This window comes from Bombina bombina, chromosome 12 (assembly GCF_027579735.1).
Source record: "Bombina bombina isolate aBomBom1 chromosome 12, aBomBom1.pri, whole genome shotgun sequence".
Classification (NCBI taxonomy): Eukaryota; Metazoa; Chordata; class Amphibia; order Anura; family Bombinatoridae; genus Bombina; species Bombina bombina.
Genome location: NC_069510.1, coordinates 41,308,907 through 41,333,803, shown reverse-complemented (window position 1 = coordinate 41,333,803; position 24,897 = coordinate 41,308,907). Strand labels below are relative to the sequence as shown.

Below are 24,897 nucleotides of genomic sequence, written 5' to 3'. Positions count from 1 at the left end.
TACCCAATCACATATACAGAACCTGAGGCAAACACACATCGCCATAACCAGACACACACATATCCAATCACATATACAGAACCTGAGGCAAGCATACATACCCACAACCAGACACACACATACCCAATCACATATACAGAACCTCAGGCAAACACCACATACACAATCCCATATACAGAACCTCAGGCAAACACACATAACCACAACCAGACACACACACACCCAATCACATATACAGAACCTGAGGGAAACACACATTTACCCACAACCAGACACACACATACCCAATCACATATACAGAACCTGAGGAAAACACACATACCCACAACCAGACACACACATACCCAATCACATATACAGAACCTCAGGCAAACACAACATACCCACAACCAGACACACATATAAAAAGCACTCAGAAAGTTCTCCCATATGGTCTAGCGGTTAGCATTCCTGGTTTTCGCCCAGGTTCGACTCCCGGTATGGGAAATCATGTTTTGCTAGTTTCTTCTCTTAACAAACTATTAATTTGCTAAAGGCTCATAATAGTAATAAAAAAAAAAAAAACTAATCTTGATCTCAAGCTGAAGTATAATATATTCAGGAGTAATTTGAGGAAGCACTTCTTTACAGAAAGGGTGATTGATTCATGGAATGAACTTCCACAAGAGGTGGTAAAGACAAACACTGTGGGGGACCTTAAAGGGACATTGAACTCAAATTTTTTCGTTCGTGATTCAGATACAGCATGCAATTTTAAGCAACTTTCTTATTTACTCCTATTATTAATTTTTCTTCGTTCTCTTGCTATCTTTATTTGAAAAAGGAATCTTAGCTATTTTTTTGGTTCATACCCTGGATAGAGCTTGTTTATTGGTGGGTGAATGTATCCACCAATCGGCAAGAACAACCCAGGTTGTTCACCAAAAATGGGCCGGCATCTAAACTTACATTCTTGCATTTCAATTAAAGATACCAAGAGAATGAAGAAAATTTGATAATAGGGGTAAATTAGAAAGTTGCTTAAAATTGCATGCTCTATCTGAATCACAAAATAAAAAAAATTGGGTTCAGTGTCCCTTTAAGAATGGCTGGGACAAGAATAAGGCTATCCTACAAACTAGATAAGTTTATACTTTTAGGAAATATGGGGCTGACTTGCTAGGCCTATGGCTTATCTTTTTCTATGTTTAACCTGGGGCAAACACACACATACACAATCACATATACAGAAGCTGAGGCAAACACACATACCCACAACCAGACACACACAATCACATATACAGAGCCTTAGACAAACACATACCTACAACCAGACACACACACACAATCACATATACAGAGCCTGATGCAAACACACATACCCACAACCAGACAGACATACACACAATTACATATACAGAACCTGATGCAAACACACATACCCACAACCAGATACACACACACAATCACATATACAGAACCTGATGCAAACATACATACACACAACCAGACACACACACACACAATCACATATACAGAACCTGATGCAAACATACATACACACAACCAGACAGACATACACACAATTACATATACAGAACCTGATGCAAACATACATACACACAACCAGACACACACACACACAATCACATATACAGAACCTGATGCAAACATACATACACACAATTACATATACAGAACCTGATGCAAACATACATACCCACAACCAGATACACACACACAATCACATATACAGAACCTGATGCAAACATACATACCCACAACCAGATACACACACACAATCACATATACAGAACCTGATGCAAACATACATACCCACAACCAGATACACACACACAATCACATATACAGAACCTGATGCAAACATACATACACACAACCAGACAGACATACACACAATTACATATACAGAACCTGATGCAAACATACATACACACAACCAGACACACACACACACAATCACATATACAGAACCTGATGCAAACATACATACACACAACCAGACAGACATACACACAATTACATATACAGAACCTGATGCAAACATACATACACACAACCAGACACACACACACACAATCACATATACAGAACCTGATGCAAACATACATACACACAACCAGACAGACATACACACAATTACATATACAGAACCTGATGCAAACACACATACACACAACCAGACACACACACACACAATCACATATACAGAACCTGATGCAAACATACATACACACAACCAGACAGACATACACACAATTACATATACAGAACCTGATGCAAACATACATACCCACAACCAGATACACACACACAATCACATATACAGAACCTGATGCAAACACACATACACACAACCAGACAGACATACACACAATCACATATACAGAACCTGATGCAAACATACATACACACAACCAGACACACACACACACAATCACATATACAGAACCTGATGCAAACATACATACACACAACCAGACAGACATACACACAATTACATATACAGAACCTGATGCAAACATACATACACACAACCAGACACACACACACACAATCACATATACAGAACCTGATGCAAACATACATACACACAACCAGACAGACATACACACAATTACATATACAGAACCTGATGCAAACATACATACACACAACCAGACACACACACACACAATCACATATACAGAACCTGATGCAAACACACATACACACAACCAGACACACACACACACAATCACATATACAGAACCTGATGCAAACATACATACACACAACCAGACACACACACACACAATCACATATACAGAACCTGATGCAAACACACATACACACAACCAGACACACACACACACAATCACATATACAGAACCTGATGCAAACACACATACCCACAACCAGACACACACACACACAATCACATATACAGAACCTGATGCAAACACACATACCCACAACCAGACACACACACACACAATCACATATACAGAACCTGATGCAAACACACATACACACAACCAGACACACATACACACAATCACATATACAGAACCTGACACAAGTAAATGAAGTGGAATGGCACATAAATGTACAAAACTGACACGCAGATGCCTCTGACTTATGTGAAATGAACCTTTGGCATGAGTTGCTATAAATATCATGCATGCAGAAAGTGAGTACCTATTTCAAAGTGCTACACAGTGAAGATAAGAAAAGACAGGTAAAAATAAAAAAAATGTCATCTGTGACGTTATAAAGTGTTGCACTAGTTTCCTAGGCTAATAAATACTCTGCAGTACTCATTCTAGAAAAGGGTTAATGTGACATTTGCAGTTTGCTGTTTCCTGATTGGCTGTCTCTCTTTACCATTGTCAGCCCATGCCTGCTCCGGAATTCCCCTGCTCCTATGAGTCACCAGTTAACCCCTGCCCTGCCAGACAGTCTACAGGGCAGGCAGTTATTGTGCAATCTAAAGCCGGCTCTTACAGCATAACATATGTTAATAACAAACAGATTCTGCAATCCTGCTTAGCCATGGGGATAGGGAATGGAAAAATAAGGGGGTGGTTAAGGTGAAGAGGGGAGAGAAGGGAGAAGTGGAATCTGTTGGTGCTCCACAAATAGCTGACAATAATAATAGTAAGTGTAGATGCAAAAGACAAAAAGGGTAAAGACTGAAAGGGGAATAGAAAGGAAAAAGGGGAGAGAATTAGGGGGAAAATGAGAGAAATGGGAGCATAGAACGTGTATATAAAGATTATAGGAAGGGAACATAAGGGATATTATAAAACGCACAGAGAAGTGCGGAGAGAAACAGCTGAACTAGTAAGAGGGGAGAGGAAGAGTATAGGAAGGAGAGGGGTGGGAGATGGGAGGGAGAAATGGAAAGAGTGGCGAGAGGAAGAGAGGGAGGGAGACACACACACACACACTGCAGGTGGGGGTTGCTTGTTTTGCTCTGTCCTACTTATGGGAAGTACAAAGTGAGCTAAGCACAGAGTGAGCTAAACTGAGACAGGAAGAGGCACAGAAACAAAGAGAGAAACAGAAAAAAACAAAAAAAATAGGGAGGCTCAGAGGGAACCCGAAGGCGACACAGAACAAGGGAGCTGCTCCAACAGAGACAGAGGAGACAGATCTAGAGAGTAATGCAGAGATTGCGAGAGTGCTAGAGGTGTAGTGAGAACCCCAGAAATGTCTCATGACACAGGCTGTGAGACCCTCACAGTGAACAACCCCCCAAACCACACAGTCTATGTCCTGGTGGGCACCAGTGCTGACAGCATCCAGCTGCTCAGGTAACTGCGCATCATACTAACTATCACTATGTGTGACCGCTGCCTGCTTTATATTATACCCAGCATGCCTGCCTGTGCAGATATGATATCTATCTATACATGTGTGTGTGTGCGCAGGAATATCAGTGTGTATATTAGTGTGTGTGATGTGTATAAAATAGTGTTTGTGTCTGTATCTATGTATATATGTATGTATAAATATAAATATATATATATATATGTGCATGTATGGGTATGTTTGTGAGTGTGTGTGACGTATATATGTGTGTTTGTATGTGTATATAAGTGTATATATATATGTGAATATATATATATATATATATATATATATATGTGTGTGAGTGTGTGTGCATGTGCTGTGTATGTGTGTGTTAGTATTTGCAGTGTGTATATGTGTGCATGTGCTCTGTGTGAGTAGGTTAGTGAGTGTGTATGTTTGTGTGAGTATGTTAGTGAGTGTGTGTGTGTGAGTAGGTTAGTGAGTGTGTGTGTTTGTGTGTATGTTAGTGAGTGTGTGTGTTTGTGTGTGAGTATGGGCAGTGTTTGTATGTACATGTGCCCTGTGTATGTCAGTGTGTTAGTATGTGCACTGTATATGTGTCCATGTGCTTTGCATATATGTAAGTGTGTCAGTATATGCAGTGTGTGTGTGCATACATAAGTATGCCCTGAAAGAGGAGTGCATATGTTTCATAACAGGGAACTTACAGTGTGCTTGTGTATGGTGTATACTGAAAGAGCAATACAGTTTGGGGGCACTGTGTGCGCATTGGGGTACAAAGTGTTTTCTGAGAAGCACTGTGTATTGGGGAAAGCGGTGTGCTATGTAGAAAAAGTGTGTATGTCGGGGGTCACAAGTGTTTGTGGGTTATAGGAGCAGTGTGCTGAAAGAACAGTATTTATGTTCTGGGGGAACAGTTGATGTTTTAGGGTCAAGTGTGTGCAGTGAGGAAGTATATGTGGGGGGAAAACCTGTGTTTCGGGGAGCAGTTTGTGCTCTGGGTACTGCTGTGTGTGCTATAAAAGTGGTATCTGTAGACTGGGGAGAGCAGTGTGTGTGTGTGTGTGTGGGGGGGTTGGAGGGAGCTGTATGAAGCAATCTTGTTTTTGCTTAGTCATTCAGAAACATACCGGGAACAAAACAACATCAATCTATTTGAATATCTCACTAAAGAGCTTATACAAGAGATCTCTCCTATATGAATACACCACCCAGGGCTGTTTGCTATCTGTATACTTCACACAGGGGATCTCCTATCTTTATATTGCACACAGATGTGACATTCCCTATCTCTGTATAGCACTACAGAGTTCTATCTGTATATAGAACAGAGCGGACATCTTTTATCTATACTCAGAACATTTCACAACAGTTCCCTTTCTAATCAAATAGAATTTACTTGGGTGTTTTCTTGCTCCCTACTCTACAGCATTTAGTGAACCCACCCAAAATATGAACCAAATAGAACAGGAAAATCTGGTTTATTAAACTCAAGTAACTGTGCACAACCTCTGACTTTACATGAGGGGCTTTGTGAGCCCCTATACAGAAGCAAAACATACACAGTGCATATTCAATTCACTACAGACTTTGAATATGTGTTTAAAGGAACACAAACCTAAAAATTGAACTTTTATATGATTCAGATAGAGCATGCAGTTTATTTTAAGATACTTTTTAAAATGTACTGTTATCAAATGTGTTTTGTTCCGTTGCCATCCTTTGTTGAAAAGCATACCTGGGTAGGGTCAGGAACAGCAGTTTGTCATTGGCTCACCAGATGTGTTCAGCTAGCTCTCAGTAGTGCATTGTTCCTATAAATGGATTCATTAGCGCACTATTTCTGTATGGTTGCGATTTAGTGGAAGGGAAGAGACACTCTGCATTGGAAATAAACACAACAGCAATAGAACAAGAATAGAAGTTGATTTAAAGGGACATGAAAGTCAGAACTAAACTTACATGAATTAGATAGAGCAAGTCATTTTAAGCGACTTTTTAATTTACCTCTATTACCAAACCGCGCACAGTCTTTATATGCACATTTTCTAAGGCAACAGCTACTACTGAGCATGTGCAAGAGTTCACAGTATATACATATATAAGTCTGTTATTGGCTCATAGCTGTCACATGATACAGGGGACTGGCAAACTGAAGGAAATTTTGAAATGTCAGGAAAAATAAAAAAAAAGTCTACTGTTTAGTTAAATTTCAGAGTATGCCCTACTGGAGTGATGGCGAACCATGGCACCCCAGACGTTTCAGAACTACATTTCCCATGATGCTTAGGCACTCTGCAGTACAGTTGAGCATCATGGGAAATGTAGTTCTGAATCATCTGGAGTGCCACTGCCCTATTGCATTGTCTCTTTATGATGCTTTTGTCGATTATGCAATTCTGCTGTAGTTAATCGTCCTTTAAATAAAATGCTGTAAGTCCCTTTAAATGCAATTTATCTTTCATCACCCAACCAATAATTTGTGACAATTGTGCAATAAGGAGTCTAAATGATTTTTGTAGAGATCAATGCTGTGGAAATAGAAGTTATGGTGTTTTCTAATTGTCACAAAAGACAACGTCTGTAACCAAGGTTTTTAAAATGCTGCAAAATGCCTACGCCAGCTATTTCATTTGCAGCATTTCCATACAATTAAAGGGACACTGAACCCAAATTTTTTATTTTGTGATTCATATAGAGCAAGCAATTTTAAGCAACTTTCTAATTTACTCCTATTATTAATTTTTCTTTGTTCTCTTGCTTTCTTTATTTGAAAAAGAAGACATCTAAGCTAAGGAGCCAGCCAATTTGTGGTTCAGAACCATGGACAGCACTTGTTTATTGGTGCTGTCCAATCAGCAAGGATAACCCAGGTTGCTCACCAAAATTGGGCCGGCATCTAAACTTAAATTCTTGCTTTTCAAATATAGATACCAAGAGAATAATGAAAATTTGACAATAGGAGTAAATTAGAAAGATGCTTAAAATTGCATGCTCTATCTGAATCATGAAAGAAAAAAATTGGGTACAGTGTCCCTTTAAAGGGACAGAAAATATCTTAGACACTCAAGCCCAATTCGAGAGAGTTTGGTTTTACTGGACACTTAATGGGACTCAAGATAGATAGGGTTGGTTATGTTCCTTGGGATTTGAGGTTCAGTTAATGTGGTATTGGTGGGGGGGAGAGCCTGGGCACCCTACTTTACTTCTTCTTTCTGTTTTACTTCGTTAGACCCAACTAAGTTAGTGATTACCTAAACAGATATTTAGCCAAATAGCTGGGTTTATTTACATCTATTATACTCTTTTTTTTTTTTTCTCTCTTTTTTCTTTCTCTATTTTTGCTCATTTTTTGCATAACTAGATGTATTGTTATGGAGTCTTGAATTTGGGCCTGGTTGAGATGATATGATTATACTTTCTGCCTGTATTAGTCCAGATGAGGATAGAAACTGGAAATGTCTGATAAACCAGGATTTTAACGGAGACTCTGGAGTCTGGTTCAGACAAAGGTTTGGAAGTATGGACATTGCAAAACTAATAGTGATGCTTATTGCTAATTATTGATGATTATTCAAGGCCCTATTCACATGTGAAGTATTCCAGGAACTGAATCATAAGATTTCATCTGTAAAATTGGTGTTATTGTCGTTTATCTCAGTTCATGGTCTAATAGAGATAACAAGACTGATGTTATGATCATTTCTTTTTTCTTTTTATTGTATACTTTCAAAATTTAATAAAAAGATTTAAACATAAAGGGACAGAAAATGTAACTTTCATGATTCGGATAGAACATGCAATTTTAAACAACTTTCTAATTTACTTTTGTTATTAAACTTGCGTTGTTCTCTTGATATCTTTTATTGAAGAGTAAAACTAGGTAGGCTCATAAGAGCTCAGGAGTGTGCACGTGTCTTTAGTACTCTATGGCAGCAGTGTTTTACAACATAGTATAACAAAGCTACAAATAATGTTGCAAACACTGCTGCCAGAGTACTAAAGACACATGCACACTCCTGAGCCTACCTAGTTTTACTTTGGCTTCTCTAGGAAGTATAGGGGTAGGGTGCACACTCCTGAGCGCTTATGAGCCGACCTAGTTTTACTTTGGCTTCTCTAGGAAGTATGGGGGTAGCGTGCACACTCCTGAGTGCTTATGAGCTGACCTAGTTTTACTTTGGCTTTAAGTATGGGGGTAGCGTGCACACTCCTGAGCGCTTATGAGCCGACCTAGTTTTACTTTGGCTTCTCTAGGAAGTATGGGGGTAGCGTGCACACTCCTGAGTGCTTATGAGCTGACCTAGTTTTACTTTGGCTTTAAGTATGGGGGTAGCGTGCACACTCCTGAGCGCTTATGAGCCGACCTAGTTTTACTTTGGCTTCTCTAGGAAGTATGGGGGTAGCGTGCACACTCCTGAGTGCTTATGAGCTGACCTAGTTTTACTTTGGCTTTAAGTATGGGGGTAGTGTGCACACTCCTGAGCACTTATGAGCCTACCTAGTTTTACTTTGGCTTTAAGTATGGGGGGTAGCGTGCACACTCCTGAGCGCTTATGAGCCGACCTAGTTTTACTTTGGCTTCTCTAGGAAGTATGGGGGTAGCGTGCACACTCCTGAGCGCTTATGAGCCTAACTAGTTTTACTTTGGCTTTAAGTATGGGGGTAGCGCGTGCACACTCCTGAGCGCTTATGAGCCGACCTAGTTTTACTTTGGCTTTAATTATGGGGGTAGTGTGCACACTCCTGAGCGCTTATGAGCCTACCTAGTTTTACTTTGGCTTTAAGTATGGGGGTAGCGTGCACACTCCTGAGCGCTTATGAGCCGACCTAGTTTTACTTTGGCTTTAATTATGGGGGTAGCGTGCACACTCCTGAGCGCTTATGAGCCGACCTAGTTTTACTTTGGCTTTAATTATGGGGGTAGTGTGCACACTCCTGAGCGCTTATGAGCCGACCTAGTTTTACTTTGGCTTTAAGTATGGGGGTAGCGTGCACACTCCTGAGCGCTTATGAGCCGACCTAGTTTTACTTTGGCTTTAAGTATGGGGGTAGCGCGTGCACACTCCTGAGCGCTTATGAGTCAACCTAGTTTTACTTTGGCTTTAAGTATGGGGGTAGCGTGCACACTCCTGAGCGCTTATGAGCCAACCTAGTTTTACTTTGGCTTTAAGTATGAGGGTAGCGTGCACACTCCTGAGCGCTTATGAGCCTAACTAGTTTTACTTTGGGGTAGCGTGCACACTCCTGAGCGCTTATGAGCCAACCTAGTTTTACTTTGGCTTTAAGTATGGGGGTAGCGTGCACACTCCTGAGCGCTTATGAGCCGACCTAGTTTTACTTTGGCTTCTATAGGAAGTATGGGGGTAGCGTGCACACTCCTGAGCCGACCTAGTTTTACTTTGGCTTCTCTAGGAAGTATGGGGGTAGCGTGCACACTCCTGAGCGCTTATGAGCCGACCTAGTTTTACTTTGGCTTTAAGTATGGGGGTAGCGTGCACACTCCTGAGCGCTTATGAGCCTAACTAGTTTTACTTTGACTTTAAGTATGGGGGTAGCGTGCACACTCCTGAGCGCTTATGAGCCTAACTAGTTTTACTTTGGCTTTAAGTATGGGGGTAGCGTGCACACTCCTGAGCGCTTATGAGCCTAACTAGTTTTACTTTGGCTTTAAGTATGGGGGTAGCGCATGCACACTCCTGAGCGCTTATGAGCCTAACTAGTTTTACTTTGGCTTTAAGTATGGGGGTAGCGTGCACACTCATGAGCGCTTATGAGCCTAACTAGTTTTACTTTGGCTTTAAGTATGGGGGTAGCGTGCACACTCCTGAGCGCTTATGAGCCTAACTAGTTTTACTTTGGCTTTAAGTATGGGGGTAGCGTGCACACTCCTGAGCGCTTATGAGCCTAACTAGTTTTACTTTGGCTTTAAGTATGGGGGTAGCGTGCACACTCCTGAGCGCTTATGAGCCTAACTAGTTTTACTTTGGCTTTAAGTATGGGGGTAGCGTGCACACTCCTGAGCGCTTATGAGCCTAACTAGTTTTACTTTGGCTTTAAGTATGGGGGTAGCGTGCACACTCCTGAGCGCTTATGAGCCGACCTAGTTTTACTTTGGCTTCTATAGGAAGTATGGGGGTAGCGTGCACACTCCTGAGCGCTTATGAGCCTAACTAGTTTTACTTTGGCTTCTATAGGAAGTATGGGGGTAGCGTGCACACTCGAGCGCTTATGAGCCTAACTAGTTTTAGTTTGGCTTCTATAGGAAGTATGGGGGTAGCGTGCACACTCCTGAGCGCTTATGAGCCTAACTAGTTTTACTTTGGCTTTAAGTATGGGGGTAGCGTGCACACTCCTGAGCGCTTATGAGCCGACCTAGTTTTACTTTGGCTTCTATAGGAAGTATGGGGGTAGCGTGCACACTCCTGAGCGCTTATGAGCCTAACTAGTTTTACTTTGGCTTTAAGTATGGGGGTAGCGCGTGCACACTCCTGAGCGCTTATGAGCCGACCTAGTTTTACTTTGGCTTTAAGTATGGGGGTAGCGTGCACACTCCTGAGCGCTTATGAGCCGACCTAGTTTTACTTTGGCTTCTATAGGAAGTATGGTGGTAGCGTGCACACTCCTGAGCGCTTATGAGCCTAACTAGTTTTAGTTTGGCTTCTATAGGAAGTATGGGGGTAGCGTGCACACTCCTGAGCGCTTATGAGCCTAACTAGTTTTACTTTGGCTTTAAGTATGGGGGTAGCGCGTGCACACTCCTGAGCGCTTATGAGCCGACCTAGTTTTACTTTGGCTTTAAGTATGGGGGTAGCGTGCACACTCCTGAGCGCTTATGAGCCGACCTAGTTTTACTTTGGCTTCTATAGGAAGTATGGGGGTAGCGTGCACACTCCTGAGCGCTTATGAGCCTAACTAGTTTTAGTTTGGCTTCTATAGGAAGTATGGGGGTAGCGTGCACACTCCTGAGCGCTTATGAGCCTAACTAGTTTTACTTTGGCTTTAAGTATGGGGGTAGCGCGTGCACACTCCTGAGCGCTTATGAGCCGACCTAGTTTTACTTTGGCTTTAAGTATGGGGGTAGCGTGCACACTCCTGAGCGCTTATGAGCCGACCTAGTTTTACTTTGGCTTCTCTAGGAAGTATGGGGGTAGCGTGCACACTCCTGAGCGCTTATGAGCCTAACTAGTTTTAGTTTGGCTTCTATAGGAAGTATGGGGGTAGCGTGCACACTCCTGAGCGCTTATGAGCCTAACTAGTTTTACTTTGGCTTTAAGTATGGGGGTAGCACTTTTTTTTTTTACACAAAAGAGGTTTTTAATGTCCTTTTAATCTTGATCCTTCCTGTCATGTTTTAGCAAATTTGTAGCACATGCAAAAAAAAGCAAGTTAAAACATGACAGGCAATTTCTAACTTAGCATTAGGGACAGGCGAATAATTTGCAATACTCGAAAAATGAAACAGATTTTAACACGTTTGTTTGTTTCGAATGTTTGCACAACATTCTAACATTTATTTAATGTAATGGTATTTTCTTATGCTAATTTCTAATTTGAATATTGAATAATTCAAATTGAATTATGGAATATTCAAATTAAAAAACTTTGAATCCATATATTTGTTATAGTATTTCTAAGTCTCTCTTTAAAGGGATAATAACCCCAATTTTTTCTTTCATAATTCAGATAGAGCATACAATTTTAAGCAACTTTCTAATTTACTCCTATTATCACATTTTCTTTGTTCTCTTAATATCTTTATTTGAAAAGCAGGAATGTAAGCTTAGGAGCCGGCCCATTTTTGGTTCAGAACCCTGGGTGCATTCAGCCACCAATCGGCAAGCGCTAACCAGGTGCTGAACCAAAAATGGGACGACTCCTAAGATAACATTTCTGCTTTTCAAATAAAGATACTAAAAGAACGAAGAACAATTGATAATAGGAGTAAATAAGAAAGCTGCCTTAAATTGCATGCTCTATCTGAATCATGAAAGAAATAATTTGGGTTTAATATCCCTTTAAATGTCATATCCAAATTATGCAATATTGAAATAGAAAATTTTTAATCAATATATTTATATCTATTATGTATCAATTTACTAAATTCCCTACCACATGAACTGCTGAAAAGTTTTTTTTTTTAAATCGAATGTTGCTTTCAAAATGTCTAATCTGGATATCTGATCCAATTATTAACATTCAAAAACAAAAGTAATATTCGAAAACATGAAATAATATTTGATTACCGAATTTTAATGGATTTTCGTTCTTATCAGCATTCGATTGTCCAAAACAAATGTCCACAGGACTATTTGTTCTACCAAGCGAATTGCACTTTCAGCATATTCTTACTTAGAATATACTAAATAAGTGCAAAATAAAAAATCATTTTTTAAAAAAATTTTAAACTTACTTTTTTATGTTGTTGACAAATTTGACCACCAGAAGCTTCTTTCTCTGTCGTTCATAGTACATGAAATACCATCTGAGGGACATCCTTCTATGTAAACTGCACTTCCTTTTCAGCAAGTTCTGTAAATCACAGCAAATCTGTTCTTCTGGGATCTATAGTTCCCAGGTACAGCCTAGAGTGGTAGTGATTAGCTCCTAGGAATAATCATGGATTCATAGAACCAAGATGCAAGTGTCAAGCATTATGGTGGTGCACTCAGAACTCTACTTCAAATTTTAATTCACCATGTTGACCTAGTGTTGTTGATTTGTTGAGCCCTGAATTAAGAAGAAAGAGATGAGCGAGCTTTTATGAAAAGGCCATATAGAATAACAAGATTTGAAGGGTCTAGAAAGGATGTCGAGTTTAGTGAATCTAGGGCAGTGTGTTCCATGCTATCACTAAGTACTTTGAACAATGTATCTCCCATGCAGTTTCTAAATGTACTATACTCCAGGGCTCGACAAACCCAGAAGCCTGGGAGCCACTGGCTCTTATCATTTTACCCCTGGCTCCTAACTTTTTGGATTATTCTTCATATATCTATATACAAATCCAACTGTCTGGTTCCTAAAAATATGCCTGACTCCCAAATATTCTTACTGGCTCCTAATTTGTAAACAGATTTGTCAAGCACTGTATAGTATACTCAGTGTGTTACATTCTATTGTGTCAACCCTTTTGCTACTATACACAGTATATGTGCCAAAAATGCAATCTTTGTTCTTTCCACAGTCTGAGTCCTCTCCTCCCTGAGTCCGGCATTGTCCCCGATATCGATGTGGAGACTGCACTGGAAGACAGTGAGGAGCAATTCTACCAGCTTAAGAGTCAGCCAATCCCTACAAGGTGAGTAAACCAGACAAGGTGCATGGGTATTTGGCTAAAAAAAAGGAGGAACAGGGTTTTCAGAAAGACAGGAGACAAAGGGATTAGAAAGAAGTGAGATATGGTGACAGATAGAAGATATGTGAAGAAAATATATAACTCCTGACAGCACAACTAGACAAGAGAGACATACATAGAAAATGGAGACAAACCTATAGGAGACACAAGTTAAATATTGTCTATATACCTATAACTAAGCCACTTAACATCCTTTCAAAAGTGAAATGAATGATAAATCTCCTGATGAAGTACGGCATAAGCAGAGGCGAAACGCGTATGTTTCATTTGTAGCTTATGCAAATGTTTCCGACTTGTATGTGTGTTGCTTTCCTATACTGGCAAACTGAGTTTATGCTTCTTCACAAAATATTATTGAAAGGAAAGTCCATAATAAACATACATTTCCCAGTGATTGCATGTATTGGTATTAAAGGGACACTAAACCCAATCTTCTTCTTTCATGATTCAGATAGAGTGTGCAATTTTAAGCAACTTTCTAATTTACTCCTATTTTAAATTTTTCTTCTTTCTCTTGCTATCTTTATTTAAAAACCAAGAATGTAAAGCTTTGGAGCCGGCCCATTTTTGGTTCAGACCTGGGTTATGCTTGCTTATTGGTGGCTAAATGTAGCCACCAATAAGCAAGCGCTATCCAGGGTGCTAAACCTAAAACGGGCCGTCTCTAAAGCTTTTTAAATAAAGATAGCAAGAGAAAGAAGAAAAATTAATAATAGGAGCAAATTTGAAAGTTGCTTAAAATCGCATTCTCTATCTGAATCATGAAAAAGAAAGGGGTTTAGTATCCCTTTAACACTTAAAACTGAATAAGAGGGGGGGTGCATGGAAACATACTTAGGTGCTGTAAACAAAACATTTTCCTCTGGGCTTCTCCATTGTGAAAATGCTTTTCAAACTTATCATATGTTCTTCCCCACAAAGTCAGTGAATTTAAATATGTTAAATAATATGCATTAAATACAAATAAGGGGACCACAGATGTTGCTTTTTGGAAGATACTGGTTGCCTATCTCTGGCTTATACTCAAGGAAAACTAAGGCTTCTAATGTTGCCACAATATAACAACAACAGTGTGTGGGGAAAATAACAAAAACACCCCAAGGCTACAAGAGCGAGAATAGGAAACTTAACCCTTTGCTTTCATTTGCTAGATATTGTTAGATGTTTTAAAGGAACATAAACTCATAATAATTGCTTTGCAGAAAGGTTGCATACAAAATACACGTTTTAAAAGCATTTCAACTATAACTTTAATAGCAAAAATGTGTGTTGTTTTGCAGCTCGCAGACACACCCTGTGAAAAGTTAATTGAGTGTTGTTCATTTATCTTGTCTTTTATGCTATGGCAAATTAGGGATATATAGATATACATGAGCTCATAAAAATACTCAAGCAACGTAATGTGTAACTTGCAGCAGGGTTGGATTCCGAAGTCTGGAGTATGCACACCCCATTTTACAAGTATATATATATATATATATATATATATATATATATATATATATATATATATAATATCATTTTTACTGCACACAGTGAGCAATTACATTTAGTTGTATGTCACTTTAACGAGCTCCTTTTCATATGCACTGGTATGTATATATAGTCTTATCTAATCACATCAGCTGGGGCCAATTAGAAACAGATATGGAATAGGGTTAGCCTTGTGAAGTCTGTGCTATGCACTTCCCTTTCTCAGAAATGGAAAACGCATATTTTTTAATTACACAAAGAGGCAGCAAACAAACAATAACCTATTGCTACATTGCTTTTACTGCACATTTAAATACCATTTTACATAATCTTAAAGTGTTTCATATTGCTTTATGAGAATACATTTCCTTTCCTTTGTAATTTAAAAACAAATTGTTTGTTTTGGAGCCTCAGACCATTTTTAACAGCATTTAAAGAGATTGCATGCATAGCAATATACTTTGATGACTTATTTTCCCCCTTTCCTCTGATGTAAGATTAAAAATTGTGGATTTCCCAGTCCTGAAAACTGAAAGAGCACATGGCAGGCTTCACTAGACTAACCCTGCCACATATCTCTCTAATGTGTAGTTTATCTTATATTTTCTGACCATGCCAAACAATAGATATTTTGTTAACACAATGACAGTGGCAAGCCTTGTTGTCTACAGACACAAGTTCAGATTTCAGATTTGAACGTGGAAAAACAATTGCAGCAAACAAGGTGTTAATCTCTTCTAATAACGTTCAGACTCTGCTGATATGTGGATTTATTTGTAGACTGCTGCTGTCCCTTAAACTTTTTTTTTTTATTGTCCTTTAAGATATATAAAAGAGAAAAGCCGGGCGTGTAAGGTTGCACAATACATGTGTGTGCTCAGTTTTAGGTGCATATTAAGGGTAAACATCTTTGAAACACAAGAAGTTTGCTCAAGGTGACGTAATATTTGTTAATAGTGGAAAGAACAGCAAATATGGTGACTGCTTTCATGGGTTTAAGTGTCTCCCTTTGGTGCCGGGGGAACGTTAAGCAATATGGTGAAAATCGAATTGTGTAATTCAAGTGTGATACTTCTGTCCCAGTCACTAAATATAATGACACCTACTATACTGAATATAAACGGTTGTTTAGAATATAAAGGCCAAAAATGTAGTTGCTCTATTATGTCACCAGCACCACAACAGTAAGTTAGGAGCCAGGGGTAAAATTCTAGTAGCCATTGGCACCCTGGCTCCTGAGTTTGCCGAGCCCTGCACTAAAAAGTAATAAAAAGATAAAGATATTTTTTTTTTTTTAAAAAAAGCAATCTGTAAAGGGTTAATTACTTAAAGTTATTTATGAAGCAACAATGCACCAGAGCTGAACAGGACTAGTGAGCCAATCACTCTGTTTGCTTTAACCTCTGGCCAAGCCAGTACACTTCATCCCGCTACAATGACTCTGTATGCTCTTAAAATTACATTGGTCTTCTACAAATGTTTGTGAAGTATCTCTAAACTGAGAGATGAACAGGGCCAGACTGGGAAATCTCACTATGCGAGCTTGAGCCTCTGGGGCCGAATGATCAAGCTCCGAATGGAGCTTGATGCCCCTGTTTCCAGGCGAGCCTTAAGACCGCTGCTCTAAAGCTGCGGACATCAATCATCCCGATCCTATACCATTGGGCTGATTGACACCCCCTGGTAGCGGCTGCAAATCTGTAGGGGGCGACATTGCACAAGCAGTTCACAAGAACTGCTTGTGCAATGATAAATGCAGACAGCGTATGTGCTACATTGTATCATGTCCGCTCGCTCTTTAATAAATCGGCCCCTTTGTGCGCTCAACAAGCAGGTCACGCAGTGGCTCACTGTGCTCTCTCTGCCAATAGATGTGCAGCCCACAGGGATTTCTCCCGGTATCCCGGCAGACCAATACGCCCTGGAGAGTGTGCTTGCTTAATCAATAGGGGCTGGGTATGGAATTACCGGTGTTCCCTAGAACCTAAATGGGATAAGGAGGGCATAAAACTCTTAACAACCACAATGTACCCTGAACGTCTATGGCCATTAAGGGATTGCCTGGGTATAATAGCGCGGGTCTTGCCGCCATTGAAAAAGTCACCCCCATAGAAAGACCAGTGACGTACCCTGTAAGGGGTTAAACACTTTGAAATGATAACATAACAATGTTTATGTGTAATAAAAACTTTACAGTATATTTTTATTATTTATTGTGTGCAGTTTCCTGTAGTTTACTACTACTCACCGTGCTACTGTTTTCCTTTGTGTACCTGCAGCTCTGTTTAACTCATTAAATAATGCAGTTGGTAAAGCTCTCGCATCTTGTAGCGCATTGTTACACCCTGTGATAAAAAAACAGTAACATCACAGATCTGTGAAAGTGCACGACCTCTGACAGATCTACCTCGCACTTCAGTTTACCTCACAGAATAGAGAGCAGAAATTGCACAGTTTAAAGTTACATAACAAATAGACACTCCAAGATGGCGGCGCCCAGTGTAAAAATGCAGAGCTTTACTAACCGATACTTGTAAGGGGTTAGCACAGGAGGAATAACAATAACATAGTGACTAATGCTCATTGGCTGATAGGTGCTTACTACAACTGCTCACTGTCTGATAGGTGCTTGCTACTACTGCTCACTAGCCGATAGGCGCTTACTACAACTGCTCACTGGCCAATAGGTGCTTACTATTACTGCTCACTGGCAGATAGGCGCTTACTACTACTGCTCACTGGCAGACAGGCGCTTACTACTACTGCTCAGTGGCTGGTAGTTGCTTACTATTACTGCTCATTGGCTAGTAGTTGCTTACTATTACTGCTCAATGGTTGGTAGTTGCTTACTACTACTGCTCATTGGCTAGTAGTTGCTTACTATTACTGCTCATTGGTTGGTAGTTGCTTACTACTTCTGCTCATTGGCTAGTAGTTGCTTACTACTTCTGCTCAGTGGCTGGTAGTTGCTTACTATTACTGCTCATTGGTTTGTAGTTGCTTACTACTTATGCTGAGTGATTGGTAGTAGCTTACTATTACTGCTCATTGGCTAGTAGTGCTTACTATTACTGCTCATTGGTTGGTAGTCGCTTACTACTTCTGCTCAGTGGCTGGTAGTTGCTTACTATTACTGCTCATTGGTTGGTAGTTGCTTACTACTTCTGCTGAGTGGCTGGTAGTAGCTTACTATTACTGCTCATTGGCTAGTAGTTGTTTACTATTACTGCTCATTGGTTGGTAGTTGCTTACTACTACTGCTCACTGGTCGATATGTGCTTACTACTACTGCTCACTGGCCGATAGGTGCTTACTACTACTCACTGGCCGATAGGTGCTTGCTACTACTGCTCACTGTCCGATAGGTGCTTCCTACAACTGCTCACTGGCCAATAGGCGCTTAATACTACTGCTCACTGGCCGATAGGCGCTTACTAAAACTGCTCACTGGCCGATAGGCGCTTACTACTACTGCTCACTGGCCGATAGGCACTTACTACAACTGCTCACTGGCCGATAGGTGCTTCCTATTACTCACTGGCCGATAGGTGCTTGCTACTACTGCTCACTGGCCGATAGGCGCTTACAACAAACTGCTCACTGGCCAATAGGCGCTTACTACAACTGCTCACTGGCCGATAGGCGCTTACTACAACTGCTCACTGGCCGATAGGTGCTTACTACTACTGCTCACTGGCAGATAGGCGCTTACTACTACTGCTCACTGGCAGACAGGCGCTTACTACTACTGCTCAGTGGCTGGTAGTTGCTTACTATTACTGCTCACTGGCCGATAGGCGCTTACTACTACTGCTCACTGGCCGATAGGTGCTTACTACTACTCACTGGCCGATAGGTGCTTGCTACTACTGCTCACTGTCCGATAGGTGCTTCCTACAACTGCTCACTGGCCAATAGGCGCTTACTACTACTGCTCACTGGCCGATAGGCGCTTACTACAACTGCTCACTGGCCGATAGGCGCTTACTACTACTGCTCACTGGCCGATAGGCACTTACTACAACTGCTCACTGGCCGATAGGTGCTTACTACTACTCACTGGCCGATAGGTGCTTGCTACTACTGCTCACTGACCGATAGGCGCTTACAACAAACTGCTCACTGGCCAATAGGCGCTTACTACAACTGCTCACTGACCGATAGGCACTTACAACAAACTGCTCACTGGCCAATAGGCGCTTACTACAACTGCTCACTGGCCGATAGGCGCTTACTACAACTGCTCACTGGCCGATAGGTGCTTACTACTACTGCTCACTGGCAGATAGGCGCTTACTACTACTGCTCACTGGCAGACAGGCGCTTACTACTACTGCTCAGTGGCTGGTAGTTGCTTACTATTACTGCTCAGTGGCTGGTAGTTGCTTACTATTACTGCTCATTGGCTAGTAGTTGCTTACTATTACTGCTCAATGGTTGGTAGTTGCTTACTACTACTACTGCTCATTGGCTAGTAGTTGCTTACTATTACTGCTCATTGGTTAGTAGTTGCTTACTATTACTGCTCATTGGTTGGTAGTTGCTTACTACTACTGCTCATTGGCTAGTAGTTGCTTACTACTTCTGCTCAGTGGCTGGTAGTTGCTGACTATTACTGCTCATTGGTTGGTAGTTGCTTACTACTTATGCTGAGTGGCTGGTAGTAGCTTACTATTACTGCTCATTGGCTAGTAGTTGCTTACTATTACTGCTCATTGGTTGGTAGTTGCTTACTACTTCTGCTCAGTGGCTGGTAGTTGCTTACTATTACTGCTCATTGGTTGGTAGTTGCTTACTACTTCTGCTGAGTGGCTGGTAGTAGCTTACTATTACTGCTCATTGGCTAGTAGTTGCTTACTATTACTGCTCATTGGTTGGTAGTTGCTTACTACTACTGCTCATTGGTTGGTAGTTGCCAGGTACCAATGAGCATTATCTGAAAGCACAGAATTAATATGGCTCTGTTAATTTCAGATTAAATAAAAAAAAAAAGGCTTTTACTTTAACTTTTCCAGCAAAAAAAAAAAGTCAGCATATGCAACTAAAGCTTTTTTATATGGAAGATAGACCTGTGCATTCGGATAATTCATTATGATCCAAACGCGTTAGAAGGCAGCCTCTCGTGGCATTTGGATCTTTTTGGAGCCGCATTTATTCTTGTGAAAGTGAAACACATTAAAGGGACATTGTACCCCACATTTTTCTTTGCATAAATGTTTTGTAGATGATCCATTTATATGTGCCCATCTAGTAGTGTTTTTGTAGCAATGTGTAGTTGTGCTGATTTTCAGACTGCTAACCAAGCCACAAAGTATCAGATGTAGACTGAAGTCTACAAATTCCTGCTTTCTCCTGTTTGTGTAATCTGTCTTTTCATATGCAGGGAAGGGGGGGGGGTTGTGTCTGCTCTTATTTTTTCCTTCACCCCTTTCAGTGGGTGTCCCAGCCTAACCTCAACAGCACTTAAATGGGATCTTCCAAGTAATTTTTAAAAAAGTTTTATACTGGATTTTTAGATCAGTATCTGTGCATATTCTTCTTTATAGTAGTGTCTATTACATACAGTTGTATGAAAATTGGTGTACTTTAACCCTTGAGGGAGATCTGGGGGCTCCCAACCCAGCAATCGTGCCTGTAGAGTGACAGGCATCGCCGGGGCTTCCTGTTTTGCGTGGTGACGTCACGCGCAATAACGTGATGACATCACCGCGTCACTTTATTTATACTTAACAATGTTAAGTATAGGAGCAGGGGGCATGCTGATTGGAAGCCTGTATCTCAAGCATCTAAGCAGCTACAGACCCCCAAGACCCACCATTGGAAAGTTAATTGCCTAACATTTCCAACAGTGGGAGGGTCTGAAGAAAAAAAAAAAAATTGTTAAAAAAAAAACAAAAAAAAAAAAACATTAAAAAATCTTAGCACCCAGGTGGGAAAGTGCTTAGCACTCAAAGGGTTAAGATCTGGATTTGCACATCTTAAAAAAGATAATCTAATTTCCCTTATATTAGGTCACTGCATGATAATGACAAATTTCTAACATTGTTATATAGGGGAAGCTTAGTACAGCTTATCAATTTGATTATCATCTTCTCTTTGAAGACTGACAGCTTACACAAGTCTGTCTTCATTGCTAGTTATCTTGCTACCATAAAAACTGCTGACATAAGTGATCTATAATGTGGTTACGCTTTGTTCTTACAAAACCCCACACCTACGCCGGAACACATTCTTTAGAACAATTCTGTGTATTGCATCATCTAGCAGATTTCTTCATAATCCGTCCTTACCTCATTGTACATTGACTATTGTTTAGAACAGTCTGTTAAGCATTCCAGCAAAAACAGCCACCGCCAGTTCCCTGAGCAGACTTATTGTTTATAATGCTGGTGAACAGAGCAGAAAGTGTTATAAATACTTGTGCACAGTAAAGCTACTACTAACAGTGATAGTTTTTTTATAGAAGCATTATTGCTAATACATGTGTACATAAATGCAGTGTCGGATTGGCCCACCGAGATGCCGGGAGATTTCCCGGTGGGCAATCGGTGCCACATGTCCACATCCTGACCTACAGTGCAGAGGAAGTCTCCTAGCCAGGACACAGAGCGGGCCGGTTGAGGTGGGGGGGGGGGGGGTGTCAGGCACTGGGCCGATCTCCAAACATTTTCCAGGGCCGATCTGATTTCCCAGTTTGGCCTTGTATAAATGCTTTAACTACAAACTGAAATGTACTGATGCCAGCAAAAGGAATGATAGTTCAGTGATCTAGTGCCCTGAAAATGTAAAGTAGCAGTTTTTTAAAGCCTGGGAAAATGAAGCAAATTTACAATATAAATGTCACTTTAAAATCTGGATGGTGAAGATGTATGTTTGACCCCTTGTGGGTGGAGAATATGACCTGGATTCTCATCTTTATGTAACCTCTGAAACAAAAACAAAAAAAAGCTAAATTAAACAAATGATTGGCTTATTGATGTATTTTGGTTGTTACAGGAAGGAAAGATGTAATTATTCATGTAACAGAGATAATAACTGGAATTAGAGTAAGATCTTGTGACTTTAGACTTAAAGGAATTCAAAAGGCTCTTGCAATACTATAGGACAGTGTTTCTCAACTGCGGTCCTCAAGTGGTCCACAACAGGCCAGGTTTTCATTTCAGCTGAACCAGTGCACAGGTGAAATAATCAGCTGATCGGTAACACCATGGTTACTAACCTGCTCTATCTCATCAGCTGATTTTTTCACCTGGGCACTGGTTCTGGAATAATAAAAACCTGGCCTGTTGGGGGTACTTGAAGACCGCGGCTGAGAAACAAAGCTATAGGACACAAAACCTAAGTAGAAAGACTTTTGATGACACATCTAAAAGATAAATATTATATCCTAGCTTGATGCCGTCCCTGTCATGGAAGAGTTGCTTGACTCTCTTGATAAAAATCAGATTTTGGGGTCGAATTATCAAGCTCCGAATGGAGCTTGATGCCCCTTGTTTCCTAGAGACCGCTGCTCCATAACTTGTCCGCCTGCTCTGAGGCGGCGGACAGAAATCAACCTGTTCAAATACGATCGGGTTGATTGACACCCCCTGCTAGCGAATCTGCAGGGGACGGCATTGCACAATCAGTTCCGGTGAACTGCTTGTGCAATGATAAATGCCGACAGCGTATGCTGTCGGCATTTATCGATGTGCAGCGGACATGATACGCTACATTGTATCATGTCTGCTCGCACTTTGATAAACATACCCCATAGAGTCACTCTTGGCAATCTATGTTGATGTTTTTTGTTTTTGTTTTACCTTGTAAATTGTCATAATTCAAAAACTAAAAATTTCATGCAAAAATTGGCTCTCAACATTTTTCGTATTTACTAACAGTCCTTATTTTCCTGGGACAGTTCCAATTTTTTGGCCTCTTCACCCACAGCATCATTGTCCTGAGAAGCAGAAGGACCAAGGAAAATGTTAAATAATTAGGGCAGTAACTAGATATTTTGGTAATACACTTCTGTGCTTGCAACTGGGACCCATAGGACAAGGGTATGTTACCAACTAATTTGTTTTTCTTGGATACACAGTGTATTGAACTGTGTCAAAATTCAATTTGCAGTTTTGCAAATTGGATTTAATTCTAGAGATCAAACTTCAAATGACTAAATTTTGTTAAAGAGACAATGTATTACATTTTTTTTTTAGAAAAGTAGTAACAGTTGCTGCTTTTATAATTTTATCACTTGTGAAAAAGACAGTTTATTTGTTGAAAGGTTTAGAGCATTTCCATTTTAAAGCTGTTTTGTGAATAAACAAAAATGATATATGTAGGGCTGAATTTGTCGGAATAAAGATTGTGGACTGTGTCCAAGTGAGTATATTTATTTAATGTGCTTCAAAAAACTAAACTTGCTGCACTATATTGTGATTTCAAATGTGGATCTGGGGGGTTAGAAATTCTTTTTGGAATAAACAGCGACTTCAGAACCTAAATTAGGAGTCAGATATTGTTAAAGGGACAGTCTACTTTTTTTTTATTGTTTCAAAAGATAGATAACAATTTATTACCCATTCTCCAGCTTTGCGCAACCAACATTGTTATATTTATATACTTTATAACCTCTAACTGTGCCTGTTTCTAAGCCCCTACAAGCCGTCCCTTATCTCAGTGCTTGTGAAATCTTGCACAACAGTTAGATAATGCTAGTTCATGAGTGCCATATAGCTAATATTGTGCTCACTCCTGTGGAGAATGATACTGGTTATGCAAGAACCAGCTCTGATTGGCTAAAATGCAAGATTGTGAAAAGCACTGAGGTAAGGGGCAGTCTGCAGGGATTTATTAATATAACAGTGTTGGTTATACAAATCTGCGGAATAGGTAATAAAGGGATTGCCTATATTTTTAAACAATAACAATTTTCAAGTAGATTGTCCCTTTAATTTATTTAGAGTTTGCACATATTACAGTCAATTATTTTTGCTTTAAGTCAGGACTCAGCAAACTCAGGAGCAAGGGAACCACTGGCTTCTAGAATTTTACACCTGGCTCTTAACTTCTTGGGGTATTCTTCAAATACCACTGCCTTATCCAAAAACTATGTGTGGCTCCTAATGTTTCCTAATTAGTAAAACAGATTTTTTAACCCCTGCTCTAAACATAGTCTTGTGCCCCTGTTTATTCTTTGGAATACATTACTAGCTTTGCTGCAATTGTTTTTCAATGGCCAAACTCCTCCTACCACTTGGCTTATTTGAAGATGCCAATCTGGACTTTGTAATGTAGATGTAGACTGTGGTGTAGACATATAGAGAAGAAGTGAACATTAGCGGAAAAGATGTAGTGGGAAAGGACCTGGTACGTTAGCAGGCTGTTCCATAGCTAGGGTTGCCAACTCGGCCATGTTTTCACGCAGTGCCCCATATAAGTTATACATGCTGCAGGGTGTGCAGGGAGGATTATGAATAGAGCTGTCCAGAAACACAATACATGTTCCTTCCTGCTTATCCTGCAGTATGTGTAACTCATAAGTGTCCAGGAAACCATGGCTGAGGTGGCAACCCTATACTTGGCACAGACGAGACACTAATAGATTCTGACTGCTGATTATATGTAACTGAGCAGAGGGTTGTTGCACAATACAGCTCTATTTCAGGAATAAGGTTCCTATGTGGTTCCTCTTTGCTTTTTACTCAATGCGAAGATCGAGAAGGAAGAAAGAATTGCACTGATTAACCCCTTAGTGACCAGAGCACTTTTCCATTTTCTGCCCG

At 40.3% G+C, this 24,897-nt stretch overlaps 1 protein-coding gene across 1 annotated transcript in view; it reads left to right on the top strand.

The window, feature by feature from the left end:
• The first annotated feature begins 3,898 nt into the window (after positions 1–3,898).
• The window catches only part of TFE3 (transcription factor binding to IGHM enhancer 3), a 77,532-nt gene continuing 56,533 nt past the window's right edge, over positions 3,899–24,897 (top strand). Inside the window, exons 1-2 of the mRNA XM_053695677.1 lie at positions 3,899–4,298; positions 13,487–13,600. Of these exons, the coding sequence (XP_053551652.1) occupies positions 4,195–4,298; positions 13,487–13,600 (218 nt within the window). The 5' untranslated portion in view covers positions 3,899–4,194. The remainder of the gene's footprint in view (positions 4,299–13,486; positions 13,601–24,897) is intronic.